At 37.0% G+C, this 15,314-nt stretch overlaps 2 protein-coding genes across 4 annotated transcripts in view; one reads left to right on the top strand and one right to left on the bottom strand.

The window, feature by feature from the left end:
- Nucleotides 1–64: 64 nt before the first annotated feature.
- On the top strand, nucleotides 65–9,077 carry C13H15orf65 (chromosome 13 C15orf65 homolog). Of its 2 annotated transcripts, none has more exons than XM_044232032.1 (2): nucleotides 65–339; nucleotides 8,587–9,077. In XM_044232032.1, the coding sequence occupies exons 1-2, from the start codon at nucleotides 322–324 to the stop codon at nucleotides 8,932–8,934; spliced, it is 366 nt and encodes a 121-aa protein (XP_044087967.1). In that variant the 5' UTR covers nucleotides 65–321; the 3' UTR covers nucleotides 8,935–9,077. The 2 variants fall into 2 exon arrangements, with proteins under 2 accessions (XP_044087967.1, XP_044087965.1); XM_044232030.1 differs by lacking the exon at nucleotides 65–339 and adding an exon at nucleotides 538–560.
- A 5,795-nt stretch (nucleotides 9,078–14,872) lies between these two features.
- The window catches only part of DNAAF4 (dynein axonemal assembly factor 4), a 55,907-nt gene continuing 55,465 nt past the window's right edge, over nucleotides 14,873–15,314 (bottom strand). For both annotated transcript variants that reach the window (XM_044232028.1, XM_044232029.1), the window contains exon 9: nucleotides 14,873–15,242. In XM_044232028.1, the coding sequence (XP_044087963.1) occupies nucleotides 15,133–15,242 (110 nt within the window). In that variant the 3' untranslated portion in view covers nucleotides 14,873–15,132. The remainder of the gene's footprint in view (nucleotides 15,243–15,314) is intronic.

Raw genomic sequence — 15,314 nt, 5'->3', positions numbered from 1 at the left:
AGCGCCGCCGGCCGAGGATCGGCGGCAGGAAGCTAGGCAGGGCGGCTACGATCCTCAAAACATCCGGGCCCCGCGCGAAAGCGGCTCCGCGGCCGGTTGCTATGGAGACTACCACTCTGAAGGATTCGCGGTTTCACCCGGAGGGCGGCTCCCTGGATTAGGAGGATTAGTAGATCCCGATTGATCTCGCGAACGGTTCATTTTCTCTGCGGCTTTAATTGGATGTAGTAGAAAGGCCTCTCCTCTGCGCGCTCCCTGGTCGTCTTGCTATCCGCTGCCGGAGAAGACTGCGTTTGCCGAATAGTAGAGAAGATACCGAGAATGACCGAGTACGACTGGGTGGGTTTGGGCAGAGGGCTGAATGTTTTTGACAGCTGGTACTCCTCGCTATAAATTTGGGCGCCACGCACCGCCACTCGCCCCACCTCCAAGAAACACCTTTCTAGACAACCACTGGGCTACACAGACGTAAATGCATCGCGTTGAGCCAGAGTTGCCTCTGGAAGTATGAAATGACGGGATGATGTGCAACTGCGGTGATGGCTTTAAATGAGAAAAACGTACCTTGTTAATTTTACATTTTCCTTACACTGCCTTATTCAAAAAGAATAGGAGGGGGAAAAAAGAATAATACAGTGCACATGTATTCACTTTTTATGGAAACGTAGAAAGTTAAGGTTGAGGGTTAAACAAGGTTCTGTCCCCCAATATGGCACACACACAAAAAAAAAAAAGATAAAAAGAAGCATTAACAAAGAGAATGATGGGCCTGAGCAGAAACAAAAAGGTGCCTCAAAATTAGACTTTGGGAGGGTTTTTTGCTTTTGGTGTTGGTATAGTTAACATCACCTGTGACACAACATCAAAAAAAGAAAAAAAAATTTAACTTTAAAATTACAGCTCCCAGAAAGAGCATTTTTATTATCTCAATGACTTGTTCTTATTTATCTTTTAAAAATATGTACATGTTTATAAGAAAGAAGTTTGAAAAACCCCAGTAAATTGGCTTTCTCTAATTCCAGAGGAGCCTGAAAATTACATTAGTGGTCTTTACCACTAATACGATCTCTTTGTAGATTTTTATTACTTTCAAGGCACTTTCACAGTCCAATTTTTTAAGACCTTCAATTTTAGAAGAATCATTTACACTTTTAATTAACCTTTTAATCCTTAATAATATTTGCTGATCCTGTGTGTAACCTGATAGGGCACTTAAAATAATCCTTCTATTGTTCTTTGTATAAGGCTGTTTTGTTTTTAATTGTAACTAATTTGAACTCCACATTTTAAGAATATCAGATTTGAAGAGGGTGAAACCCAAATAAGAAAACTGCAGTAACCAATGACATAAAGTAAAAGAATGAGTATTTTAGTTCTAAGTATGTAACAATTATCCTGGAAGTCAAAAAGATTCATGGTAGACCCTAACATTTCCTGATTGTGTGGTACAAATTATCCCAACAAAGGTTATCAGTTAATTTCTCTTGTTTCGACTAGATTTGGTTTACTGTAATTCTAACTTTTTGAAGAACCTCCATACTGTTTTCCAGACTGGCTGCACCAGCTTGCATTCCCACCAACAGTGTAAAAGGGTTTCCCTTTCTCCCCTTTCTCCATATCCTCACTGTCATTTCCTGACTCATTAATTTAAGCCATTCTGACCGCTGTGAGGTGGTATCTCATTGTGGTTTTGATTTGTATTTCCTGATGTCAAGTGATGTGGAGCATCTTTTCATGTGTCTGTTGGCCACCTGGATGTCTTCTTGAAGAACTGTCTGCTCATGTCTTCTGCCCATTTCTTAATTGGATTATTTGTTCATTGGATGTTGAGTTTGATAAGTTTGGGGTTTGTTGTTGTTGTTGTTGTTTGTAGATTTTGGATACTAGTCCTTTATCTGGTAAGACATTTGCTGGTATCTTCTCCCATTCTATGGATGGTCTTTTGGTTTTATCGACTGTTTACTTTGCTGTGCAAAAGCTTTTTATCTTGATGAAGTCCCAATAGTTAATTTTTGCTTTTGTTTCCTTTGCCTTTGGAACATTTCTAGCAAAAGGTTGCTGGGGCTGCAGTCACAGAGGTTGCTGCCTGTGTTCTCCTCAAGGATTTTGTTTTGTTTTGTTTAAATTTTTTTAATTTATTTTTTTATTTATTTTCAGCATAACAGTATTCATTATTTTTGCACCACACCCAGTGCTCCATGCAATCCGTGCCCTGTATAATACCCACCACCTGGTACCCCAACCTCCCACCCCCCGCCCCTTCAAAACCCTCAGATTGTTTTTCAGAGTCCATAGTCTCTCATGGTTCACCTCCCCTTCTCCCCCAACTCCCTTCTCCTCTCTATCTCCCCATGTCCTCCATGCTATTTGTTATGATCCACAAATAAGTGAAACCATATGATAATTGACTCTATCTGCTTGACTTACTTCTCTCAGCATAATCTCTTCCAATCCCGTCCATGTTGCTACAAAAGTTGAGTATTCGTCCTTTCTGATGGAGGCATAATACTCCATAGTGTATATGGACCACATCTTCCTTATCCATTCGTCCGTTGAAGGGCATCTTGGTTCTTTCCACAGTTTGGCGACCGTGGCCATTGCTGCTATAAACATTGGGGTACAGATGGCCCTTCTTTTCACTACGTCTGTATCTTTGGGGTAAATACCGAGTAGTGCAATTGCAGGGTCGTAGGGAAGCTCTATTTTTAATTTCTTGAGGAATCTCCACACTGTTCTCCAAAGAGGCTGCACCAACTTGCATTCCCACCAACAGTGGAAGAGGGTTCCCCTTTCTCCACATCCCCTCCAACACATGTTGTCTCCTGTCTTGCTAATTTTGGCCATTGTAACTGGTGTAAGGTGATATCTCAATGTGGTTTTAATTTGAATCTCCCTGATGGCTAGTGATGATGGACATTTTTTCATGTGTCTGATAGCCATTTGTATGTCTTCATTGGAGAAGTGTTTGTTCATATCTTCTGCCCATTTTTTGATATGATTGTCTGTTTTGTGTGTGTTGAGTTTGAGGAGTTCTTTATAGATCCTGGATATCAACCTTTTGTCTGTACTGTCATTTGCAAATATTTTCTCCCATTCCGTGGGTTGCCTCTTTGTTTTCTTGACTGTTTCCTTTGCTGTGCAGAAGCTTTTGATTTTGATGAAGTCCCAAAAGTTCATTTTTGCTTTTGTTTCCTTTGCCTTTGGAGACATATCTTGAAAGAAGTTGCTGTGGCTGATATCGAAGAGATTACTGCCTATGTTCTCCTCTAGGATTTTGATGGGTTCCTGTCTCACATTTAGGTCTTTCATCCATTTTGCGTCTACTTTTGTGTATGGTATAAGAAAATGGTCCAGTTTTGGGACGCCTGGGTGGCTCAGTTGGTTAAGCAGCTGCCTTCAGCTCGGGTCATGATCCCAGCGTCCTGGGATCAAGTCCCACATCGGGCTCCTTGCTTGGCAGGGAGCCTGCTTCTTCCTCTGCCTCTGCCTGCCATTCTGTCTGCCTGTGCTCGCTCTCTCTCCCTCTCTCTCTCTGACAAATAAATAAAATCTTTAAAAAAAAATTTTAAGAAAATGGTCCAGTTTCATTCTTCTGCATGTGGCTGTCCAATTTTCCCAATACAGTTGTTGAAGAGACTGTCTTTTTTCCTTTGGATAGTCTTTTCTGCTTTGTCAAAGATTAGTTGACCATAGAGTTGAGGGTCCATTTCTGGGTTTTCTGTTCTGTTCCATTGATCTATGTGTCTGTTTTTGTGCCAGTACCATACTGTCTTGATGATTACAGCTTTGTAATAGAGCTTGAAGCCCAGAATTGTGATGCCACCAGCTTTGGTCTTCTTTTTCAACATTCCTCTGGCTATTCAGGGTCTTTTATGTTCCGTACAAATTTTAGAATTATTTATTCCAGCAGCTCTGTGAAAATAGTTGATGGTATTTTGGTAGGGGTTGCATTGAATGTGTAGATTGTTCTAGGTAGCATAGACATTTTAACAATATTTGCTCCTCTAATCCATGAGCATGGAACTTTTTTCCATTTCTTTGTTTCTTCCTCAATTTCTTTCATGAGTGTTCTATAGTTTTCTGAGTACAGATCCTTTGCCTCTTTGGTTAGGTTTATTCCTAGGTATCTTATGGTTTTTGGTGCAATTATAAATGAGATTGCTTCCCTAATTTCTCTTTCTTCTGTCCCATCATTAGTATATAGAAATCCAACTAATTTCTGTACATTGATTTTATGTCCTGCCACATTGTTGAATTCCTGTATGAGTGCTAACAATTTTGAGGCGAAGCCTTTTGGGTTTTCCACATAGAGTATCAAGTCATCTGTGCAGAGTGAGAATTTGACTTCTTTGCTGATTTGGATGCCTTTTATTTATTTTTGTTGTATGATTGCTGAGGCTAGGACTTCTAGTACTAGGTTGAACAATAGTGATGATAGTGTTCCTCCTGTGTTCCTAACCTTAGGGGAAAAGCTCTCAGTTTTTCCGTGTTGAGATTGATATTTACTGTAGGCTTTTCATATATGACTTTTATGATATTGAGGTATGTTCCCTCTATCCCTACACTGTAAAGAGTTTTAATCAAGAAAAGATGCTGTACTTTGTCAGATATTTTTCTGCATTATTAAGAGGATCATATGGTTCTTGTTCTTTTATTAACATAGTATATTGCATTGATTGATTTGCAGATGTTGAACCACCCTTGCAGCCCAGGAATAAATCCTACTTGTTTGTGGTGAATAATCCTTTTAATGCATTGTTGAATCCTATTGGCTAGGATCTTGGTGAAAATTTTGGCGTCCATGTTCATTAGGGATATTGGTCTGTAATTCTCCTTTTTGGTTAGGTCTTTGTCTGGTTTTGGGATCAAGGCAATGCTGGCCTCATATAATGAGTTTGGAAGTGTTCCTCCCGTTTCTATTTTTTTGATACAGTCTCAGAAGACTAGGTATTACTCCTTCTTTAAATACTGGATAGAATTCCTCTGGGAAGCCATCAGGCCCTGGACTCTTGTTTGTTGGGAGATTCTTGATTACTGCTTCAATTTCCTTGCTGCTTATGGATCTGCTCAGGTTTTCTATTTCTTCCTGTTTCAATTTCAGAAGGTTATATGTCTCTAGGAATGTGTCCATTTCTACCAGATTGCCTGATTTGTTGGCATATAGTTGCTCTTAATATGTTCTTATAATTGTTTGTGTTTCTTCAGTGTTGGTTGTGACCTCTCCTCTTTCATTCATGATTTTATTTATTTGGGTCCTTTCTCTTTTCTTTTTGATAAGCCTGGCCAGGGGTTTATCAGTCTTTCAAAGAACAAGCTCCTAGTTAAGTCGATCTGTTCTACTGTTCTTTTGGTTTCTATTTCAGTGATTTCTGCTCTAATCTTTATTAATTCTCTTCTCCTGCTGGGTTTAGGCTTTATTTGCTGTTCTTTCTCCAGCTCCTTTAGGTCTAAGGTCAGGTTGTGTATTTGAGACCTCTCTTGTTTAAGAAAGGTTTGCATTGCTATATGCTTCCCTCTTATCATTGCTGTTGCAGCATCCCAAAGGTTTTGAACAGTTTTTTTTTTTTTAAGATTTTATTTATTTATTTGACAGACAGAGATCACAAGTAGGCAGAGAGGCAGGCAGAGAGAGAGAGAGGAGGAAGCAGGCTCCCTGCTGAGCAGAGAGCCCGATGTGGGACTCGATCCCAGGACCCTGAGATCATGACCTGAGCCGAAGGCAGCGGCTTAACCCACTGAGCCACCCAGGCGCCCTGAACTGTTTTTTTTTTTCATTTTCATTTATTTCTATGAATTTTTAAAATTCTTCTTTAATTTCCTGGTTGACTGATTCATTCTTTAGTAGGATGCTCTTTAACCTCCATGTATTTGTTTTCTTCCAAATTTCCTCTTGTGATTAAGTTCAAGTTTCAAAAGCACTATGGTCTGAAAATATGCAGTGAACGATCCCAGTCTTTTATTACCAGTTGAGACCTGATTTGTGACTCAATATGTGATCTGTTCTGGAGGATGTTTCATGTGTACTCAAGAAGAATGTACACTCTATTGCTTTTGGATGAAATGCTCTTAATATATCTGTGAAGTCCATTTGGTCCACTGTGTTATTCAAAGCCCTGTTTCCTTATTGATATTCTATTTAGATTATCTGTCCATTGCAGTGAGTGGAGTGTTAAAATATGTGTAGTGTGTCTATATATTCATATTTAATTAGTATATTAAAAATTGTAGTAAATTGCACTACCAGCTACCCAAGTGTTTGTCCAGAAACCTAGTCTTCATCCTTGATCTGTCTATATTCATCACCACCCACTTTCAATCAATCACCAGACCCTGTGAATTCTACTTCCAAAATATATTTCAAATTTGTTTACTTATTTCCCTCTCTATACCACCACCCAACTACAGATCATTGTCATCAGTTACTTGGACTGCTATAGCTTCTTTCTACATCCATTCAAGACCCTGAAAGCAGCCAAAGTAATCATAGTTAAACTTGTTACTTAAAGGCATGCATTTCCTTAAAACACTTTAATAACTTTCCATCGCTTTTACCATAAAGATCCAATTTTTTAAAAGAGTCAACAAGAGTCTTCAGGATCTGGCCCTTGCCCCTCTATTCTCATCTCAGATTTTCACCCTAATTTACTTGACTTTGGCCATGCTGAGTTTTTCTTTATTCCCATTTCTAACTTTTCCTGCCTTCCAGTCTTAGATTCAATGACACTTCACTAGAGTGGCCTTTCTTAGCCCCCATAGTAGGTTAGAACCCCCTATAAATTTTCATAAATAGCTTATTTTTTTTCTCCATAGCACTTACCACAGTTATAATTACTAGTTGTGTAATTATTTACTTAATGGTTATGCCCACAATGCTAAAATCCCTGAATTTTTATCTTATTCTCTTCTCATTCTAGAATTTGGCAGTATGTCCGTTTCTAACTATGACTTCTTGCAGATCTTCTCTATGATTTACAAATGTTTTATAAATTCTCACGATTCCAGTACAGGATTTAAAACCTTTCTTATACATACTTTTGATAAGTTTACTTTGTACAGATATTATGTCATTTATGAGAACTAGCCACTGCCCTCAAAGAACAGAATTCCTGTAAAAGTGAAGTGGACATGCTAACCTTTTTGTTTTGTTTTGTTTTGTTTCCAGGTTTATTGAGATATAATTGACATATAACAGTGTGTAAGTTTTACATGTTACATGTTAAGAAGAACATGTTAAGAACAACATTTCTTGTTATCATGTAACAAGAAATCATGTTACATGATTTCTTGTATGTATGCACTGTGAAATGATTACCATAATAAGATTAGCACATTCATCACCTCACATAATTAAAGTTATTTTTGTGGTGAGAACATTTAAAATCTACTCTCTAGCAACTTTCAAGTATATAATAAAGTATTGATAACTATACTTATCATGCTGTACATTAGATCCCTTGAACTTATTCTTCTTATAACTGGAAGTTTGTATTCATTGACCAACATCTTTCCATTTCCCCCATCCCCTGGAAATCATCATTCTTCTGTTTCAAAGAGTTTGACTTTAAAATTTTAGATTCATATATATGTGAGTTTCTCATATTCTTTGTCTGACTTAGTTCACTAAGCATAACACCCTCCATGTTGTCTGAAATGGCAGGATTTCCTTCTTTTTTATGGATGATTAATACTTATGTATGTATATATACATGAGAATATAGTATACTACATCTTTATCCATTCTTCCATTAATGGACACATAGATTGTTTCCATATCTTTGCTATTATTGTGAATAGTGCTGCAACAAACATGGGGGTGCAGATATCCCTTTGAGATACTGATTTAACTTCCTTTGGGCATATACCTCAAACTGGGATTGCTGGATCATATGGTAATACTAATTATAATTTTTTGAGGAATCTCCAAACTGTTTTCTATAGTGACTGCACCAGTTTGCATTCCCACAAACAGTGCACAAGGGGTTTCCTTTTCTTCACATCCTTGCCAACACTTGTTATTTGACACAAGCCATTCTAATACAGGCATGAGGTTGTACCTCATTGTGGTTTTAATTTGCTTTTCTCTGATCATTAATGATGTTGAACAACTTCTCATGTTCCTGATGGCCATTTGTCATCTTGTCTGGAAAAATATCTATTCAGATCCTCTACTCATTTTTAATCACGTTATGTTTTGTTACTGCATTGTATGAATTCCTTGTATATTTTGGATACTAATCCCTTATAAATATGGTTTTCAAATATTTTCTCCCATTATGTAGGTTGTCTCTTCATTCTGCTGACTACTTCTTTTGCTGTGCAGAAGCTTTTCAGTTTGATGCAGTCTCACTTGTCATTTTGCTTTTGTTGCTTATGCGTTTGGTGTCATATCCAAAAAATTTATGCCAAGAACATCACAGAGCTTTCCCCCTGTGTTCTTTTCTAGGAGCTTTGTGCTTTCAGGTCTTACATTTAAGTCTTTAATTCATTTTCAGTTAATTTTGTGAGTGGTATGACAGGGTTGGTGCTAATTTTAATTTTTTCCCAAAATTTTATAATTGAGAATGATTTGATATGTTTATATTTTAGGACAAGAAATGTGCTTCAGCTTCAAATTCAGGAACAGAAGTGAAACCTGAACAAGTTCCTCCTTGTGTGAATCCTGGCAATCCTGTGTTTTCATGTATGTTGGACCCAAAGACACTCTATACAGCTACCTCACTATCAAAACCTAAGATGATTATGTATAAAACCAATTCGAGTAATTATGGTGAATTTTTACCTAAGCCACAGTTTTTTCCCTGCAATTATACTCCAAGAGACCAAGTATTTTCAAACCATATCAGAGCTACTGGATTTTATCAAAATAACTCTCTAAACACTACACCTGATAGAACCAGAACCCTTGATTTTCCTAATTTTCAACGTACTCTATGAAAATATAATCCTTTGCATATTTAGGAGAAAATTACTCAGGAAAAGTTCATTTTAAATCTAAGGCTAGAATACCAAACTTGAAATATAAAAGTATTTGAATTAGTTAAAAAACTACTTTAAGAAATAAAACATTTGAACTGATACCTGAATAACAGTGACTTCTTAAATAAAAATGTGTTCAAAATAGAATAAAAAGAGACACGTTTTAGTAAATCTTGGCTTTATTTAGTACATGTTCTCCAAAAGTTACAAAAGGCTCTCAAATTAGTGTTTTCATTTTCTTTGGGTAAATACTCAGTAGTGGATTTATTAGGTCATATGGTAATTCTATTTCTAATTTTTGAGTAACTTCCATAGTGTTTTCCACAGTGGCTGTACCAGTTTGAATTCTCACAACAGTACCTGAGGGTTCCCTTTTACCCACATCCTCACCAACACTTGTTATTTCTTGTTTCTCTGGCACCAGCCATTCTGATAGGTATAAGGTAATATCTCATTGTGGTTTTGATTTGCATTTCCCTGATGATGAGTGATGTTGAGCATCTTTTTGTGGGTCTGTTGGCCATTTGTATGTTTTCTTTGGAGTTATGTCTGTTCATGTCTATTTTCAATTTTGAAATCTGGGATTGTGATACCTCCAGTTCTTTTTCAAGAATACTTTGGCTATTTGGGGTCTTCTTGGTTCCATACAAATTTTAGGATTGTTTGTTCTAGTTCTGTGAAAAATGCTGTTGGTATTTTTATAGAGATTGCATTAAATTCGTAGATTGCTTTGGGTAGTGGACATTTTAATAATTTGTTCTTCCATGGGAGATTTCCCACTTGTTTGTGTTATCTTCAATTTATTTCATCAATATTTTATAGTTTTCAGAATACACGTCTTTTCTCTGTTCGGTTAGGTTTATTCCTAGGTATTTTATTATTTTTGGTGCAATTGTAATGGGATTGTTTTTTTTTTATTTTTTTTAAAGATTTTATTTATTTGAGAGAGAGAGAGACAGAGAGAGAGCATGAAAGGGGCGAGGGGCAGAGGGAGAAGCCGGCTCCCTGATGAGCAGAGGGCCTGATGTGGGACTTGATCCTGGGACTCCAGGATCATGACCTGAGCCGAAGGCAGTTGCTTAACTAGCTGAGCCACCCAGGTGCCCTGGGATTGTTTTCTTAATTTCTCTTTCTGCTACGACATTATTAATTTATAGAAATGCAACAGATTTCTGTGCACTGATTTTGCATACTGCGACTCTCCTGATTCATTTATCAGTTCTAGTTTTTTTTTTTTGGTGGAGTCTTTAGGGTTTTTAATATATAGTATCATGTCATCTGCATATAGTGGAAGTTTTACCTCTTCCTTACCAATTTGGATGCCTTTTGTTTCTTTTTCTTGTCTAATTGCTGTGGCTAAAACATCCAGTACTATGTTGAATGGTGAGTAGATATCCCGTCTTGTTCCTGATCTTATGGGAAAAGCTCTCAGTTTTTCCTCTTTGAAGATGATGTTAGCTCTGAGTTTTTTTTATAGGTAGCCTTTATTATATTGATGTCTCTTCCCACTAAACCTATTTTCTGATCATGAATGAATATTGTACCTTGTCAAATGTTTTTTTCTGTATCTGTTAAAATGATCACATTGTTTTTATCCTTTCTCATATTGATATAACATGTCATATTGATTGGTTTGTGAACACTGAACCACCTTTACATCCCAGTAATAAATCCCACTTGATCAGGGAGAATGATTTTTTTTAATGTATAGCTGGATTTGGTTTACTGATATTTTTTTGAGGATTTAAGCATCTATGTTCTTCAGAGATATCTCTCTCTCTCTCTCTCTCTCTCTCTTTTGTGTAGTGACTTTATCTGGTTTTGGTATCAGGGTAATGCTGGCCTCATAGGATGAATTTGGAAGCTTTCCTTCCTCTTCTATTTTCTGGAATAGTTTGAGAAGAATAGTATTAACTCTTCTTTACATGTTTGATAGAATTCACCTGTGAAGCCAGAAGCGACTCTATTTTGCACTTGTTTCTTTTTTTAACATGTTTGCTAAGCAGCTTTTTATGATGTGATTTACCATACATCTGCTTGTAAGGAGAGTGAATTTTCATATAACCTATCATCCCCTTAGACATGCTCACTCAATTTCTACTTATGAATTAATAGTAAGTAGGCAGTCTGTTTAGTTCAGTATCCTGAGCTTGGTTAATGCGAATCTGATACTCAGAGATGGGTCAGCTCTTGATAGGTCTTTGTCTGAGAGGGAGACTGAGCCAGATCAGTTCAATAAGATAATGAAATACACTTTTCTCAGTCCTTTTGAGAGATCACCTACTAATCTTTTCCCCAGATAGGATGTGTAAAAATCCTTTGCCCATAGGATGCCTGGGGGGCTCAGTCATTTAAGCATCCAACTCTTGGTTTCAGCTCAGCTCATGATCTTGGGGCCATGAGATAGAGCCCCGTGTCAGGCTCGGCACTCAGCACTTATCACCCCCCTTCCCCCCGCTCTTCCCCTCACTCGCTTTCTCTCTCTCTCTCTCAAATCAATCAATCTTTTAAAAAAAATATTTTGCCCTTTTTGCCACATGGATGAAGCTCACTGGAAAGTACTTGACTTGCTAGTGACCAGTGGCCTCTCCTTCACCAAACTCTAAGCAGGTTCCTCTAAGCCACTCTTACAGCTGGGCCTGATACTTGGGCATTGTCCTTAAGAGCTCAGTTGTTAGCAAGAATACTGCTAAGTTGGTTTAGCCAGAATCCCCATCATCAGTTTTTATCACTCTCAATATCTGACCAAATTCTTCATCCCCCACAATCTCCCAGATGATACCCAGTCAACCTTGACTGCTTTCAGCAATAATCCTGATAATTCAGTTTAGCCAGAATCTCCCTACCCTTGATGTTTCCTTTTAGTAATTTTCCAACCACTGACAACCCCAGCCTTCAACCCAACTTGCCCCTTAACTATAAATCATCACTTGTCCATTGTCCATGCTATATTAGGAACTGACCCCAGGTCTATACTGAGGTCTCTTTTCATATACTGCAATAGTTCCCAAGTGAAATCTGTTTTTACTGCTCTACTATCCAGCTCTAGTTTTCCTTGACTCTAGGAAACCAGGACAGGATATGTTTATACATACATACATATGTGTTTACTTTCCATTTAGCTCTTAGACAGTATTTATCTATTAGCAGTAATATTTTTACTTGTCAGTAAAGAGCTAAAATATATAAAAGAAAAATTATACCAAACCTGGTCTGAGACAAACCATTTTTGCTTGATGTAATTCACAAACCTCTTTCTGGGAGGAAAGAAATGAGCATTCTTCATAAAATGCTTACGTACTTTAATGAGATAAAAACAGGTTCTGTGAATCTAGCTGACTCTCAAGTGACTATCAGTCAAAGGGCAAGTAGAATATTAGAAAATATTTTATTTTTAAATTAAATCTAACAATAATTATTTACCATTACTATAAAACATCCATAGCAAAAATGGACTAGTCATGCTCTTTGTAATCAATATTTTGATATAGTTTTGATATTTATTCATAGACAAATTTGTCAAAAAGTTGTCTTTATTAATAAACAGGTATACTCTGGGCGCCTGGGTGGCTCAGTGGGTTAAACCGCTGCCTTAGGCTCAGGTCATGATCCCAGGGTCCTGGGATCGAGTCCCGCATCGGGCTCTCTGCTCAGCAGGGAGCCTGCTTCCTCCTCTCTCTCTCTGCCTGCCTCTCTGCCTACTTGTAATCTCTCTCTGTCAAATAAATAAATAAAATCTTAAAAAAAAAAAAAAAAACCAAAAAACCAGGTATACTCTGTATTTATGTATGGCAATCACACAGTAGTGGGAGATTAAATATCCCTTCAGTTTACATTTCTGTAACAGCTACGTTTAGCTTATTATCCACTTGGTATCTTGAAATTAATTTCAATCAAATAATTGACATTATGAAAAAACTAAGGGACTACCATAAGAATTTTTTTCTTATCTTTTATTCATGGGCCTTAGTAATAATTAGCATTATTGTTTGGGAGGTATGTTTTCATCATAAAGGACATAGAAATGTTGTAGCAATATTTCAACTCTATCACTACTTCAACTTAAGACAAAAAGTCCCTTGCAAACAATAGGAGATTGCTCAAAAGAGGTCAAGTATTTTGTGAATACAAATTTGTCTGTTGAGTAAATATAATCCAAGACTTTATTTAGAAAATAGGGCCAAAAATATGAATAAATAACTAGTTAACACTATCCCTTCTTTCCACTAAGGATAGATCTTCTGCCCTTAGGGTAGCTATTGGCTGTACTCTTTTTTGGGGGGTGGGTGGGTGGAGGATGGTAATAGGAAGAGCCTGAAGAAACACTAGGTTTGTTAACATATTTTGAATATCAAACTGGTATTTAACACACATGGAAACCCATCTTTATTTTGGTAATGTTTATTTTTTAAAATAACAAACCATAAGAAAAATCAATCCTATCTTATTAGAAGGTCTATTAACTGGACAAGGCTGCTATGTAATTTATCTAAGGTTGCTTTATAAAAGTAAGTCTTTGGGACGCCTGGATGGCGCAGTTGGTTGGACGACTGCCTTCGGCTCAGGGCGTGATCCTGGAGTCCCGGGATCGAGTCCCACATCAGGCTCCCAGCTCCATGGGGAGTCTGCTTCACTCTCTGACCTTCTCCTCGCTCATGCTCTCTCTCATACTCTCTCTCTCTCAAATAAATAAATAAAATCTTTAAAAAAAAAAAAAAGTAAGTCTTTGGGTAAATTGGAAGGGGAGGTGAACCATGAGAGACTATGGACTCTGAAAAACAGTCTGAGGGGTTTGAAGTGGCAGGGGGGTGGGAGGTTGGGGTACCAGGTGGTGGGTATTATAGAGGGCACAGCTTGCATGGAGCACTGGGTGTGGTGAAAAAATAATGAATACCATTTTTCTGAAAATAAATAAATTGGGAAAAAAAAAAAGTAAGTCTCAAGGTTGCTGAACTAGGATACTCTTACAAATTAAAAAAAAATATTGGTTTAAAAAAAAAGAAGAATGAAGCTGTTTTATGGTCCATTTGAATGACATCAGATTACCAAATACTATAAAAACTTATTCCTAAATATTGTGTTTTATATTTCTAAAAATCCTCTAAATATAATCAGACAATTGTGATAACTACTATATACAAAAGGGAAGCTGTACTGGTTTTGCTTAATGCTTGCCTCATTGCTGTGGCAATGCCAGTATCATATCCAATGCAATGCCAGTATCATAACATTCTATGTTAACATTTGCTGTCTTTTTCTTTTTCCTGTTATGCTTGAAGCTACTAGAAAACATCTCATTAGAAAACTTACCTTCACCAGATAATATGAAATATAATCCATGCTTTGGAAAACACTACATACAACTAAAGTCAAAAATAAGGTCTTCTTAAACAGGGTGCCTGGGTGGCTCAGTTTGTTGAGTGTCTGCCTTCACATGATCCCAGAGTTCTGGGATCAAGTCCCCAGTTGGGCTCCCTGCTCAGCAGAGAATCTGCTTCTCCCTCTCCCTTTGCCCTTACCCCCTGCTGCTCATGCTCTTTCTCTCTCACTGTCTCAAATAAATGAATAAGATCTTAAAAAAAAAAAAAGGCGGGGGGCGTTTCCAAACAGTTGTTTTGCTAGGTTGAACTGGTCTACCCTCCCACAGTGGGATGGAGAAGTAAAAGTTTTGTGCTTTGAATACTAGGTGAATATCAGTACTGATTATACTAAGGTCAATCATTCAATTAAGTAGTACATTTAATTTAAAAAATTATAAACATAGTCTTCTATTTTCAAATTTTACTTTGTCAGAAATGAGTCAGTAATGTCCTAGTACTCATCACACCAAGAAATATTTTGTTAGTTATAGGGGTGAGCTGATTTTAGTAATAGCAACAACAACAACAACAAAATATATATGTAATTAATCCATGTATTGAAGCAGCAAAGAATTAAATCATTCTTAGTTTGATTTACTCATTCAGAAACCATTCAAATCAAACATTTCATTTTCTATAGATTTATAATATTTTGCCATCTACAGAACTAGAGAATGAAAAAAAAAGTGATTCTGCACAATCAGCCATAATATTTACAAAGATTCCTAATGCCTCCAGTTATTTTTGAAAAACTTAAAACAATACCTAGTACAATACCTAGTTGCTTCAGCAGTCATTAGGATTTTAGTTCTGTTCCTTGAATTATCTTCCGAATCTTCTCAGCATCATTTTGTACAATTTTATTGGATGGATCAATCTTAAGTGCAGCTTCATAATCCTGGAGGCCTATATTTATATTGCAATGATGGTCAGTAAAATTAATATTTTATAAATCCTTGAGTTATCTAGGTGATATTT

The sequence above is a fragment of the Neovison vison genome, chromosome 13 (assembly GCF_020171115.1).
Source record: "Neovison vison isolate M4711 chromosome 13, ASM_NN_V1, whole genome shotgun sequence".
NCBI classification, from domain to species: Eukaryota; Metazoa; Chordata; class Mammalia; order Carnivora; family Mustelidae; genus Neogale; species Neogale vison.
Note: the sequence above shows the minus strand (reverse complement) of the source record. Positions and strands in the feature narration are given on the sequence as shown.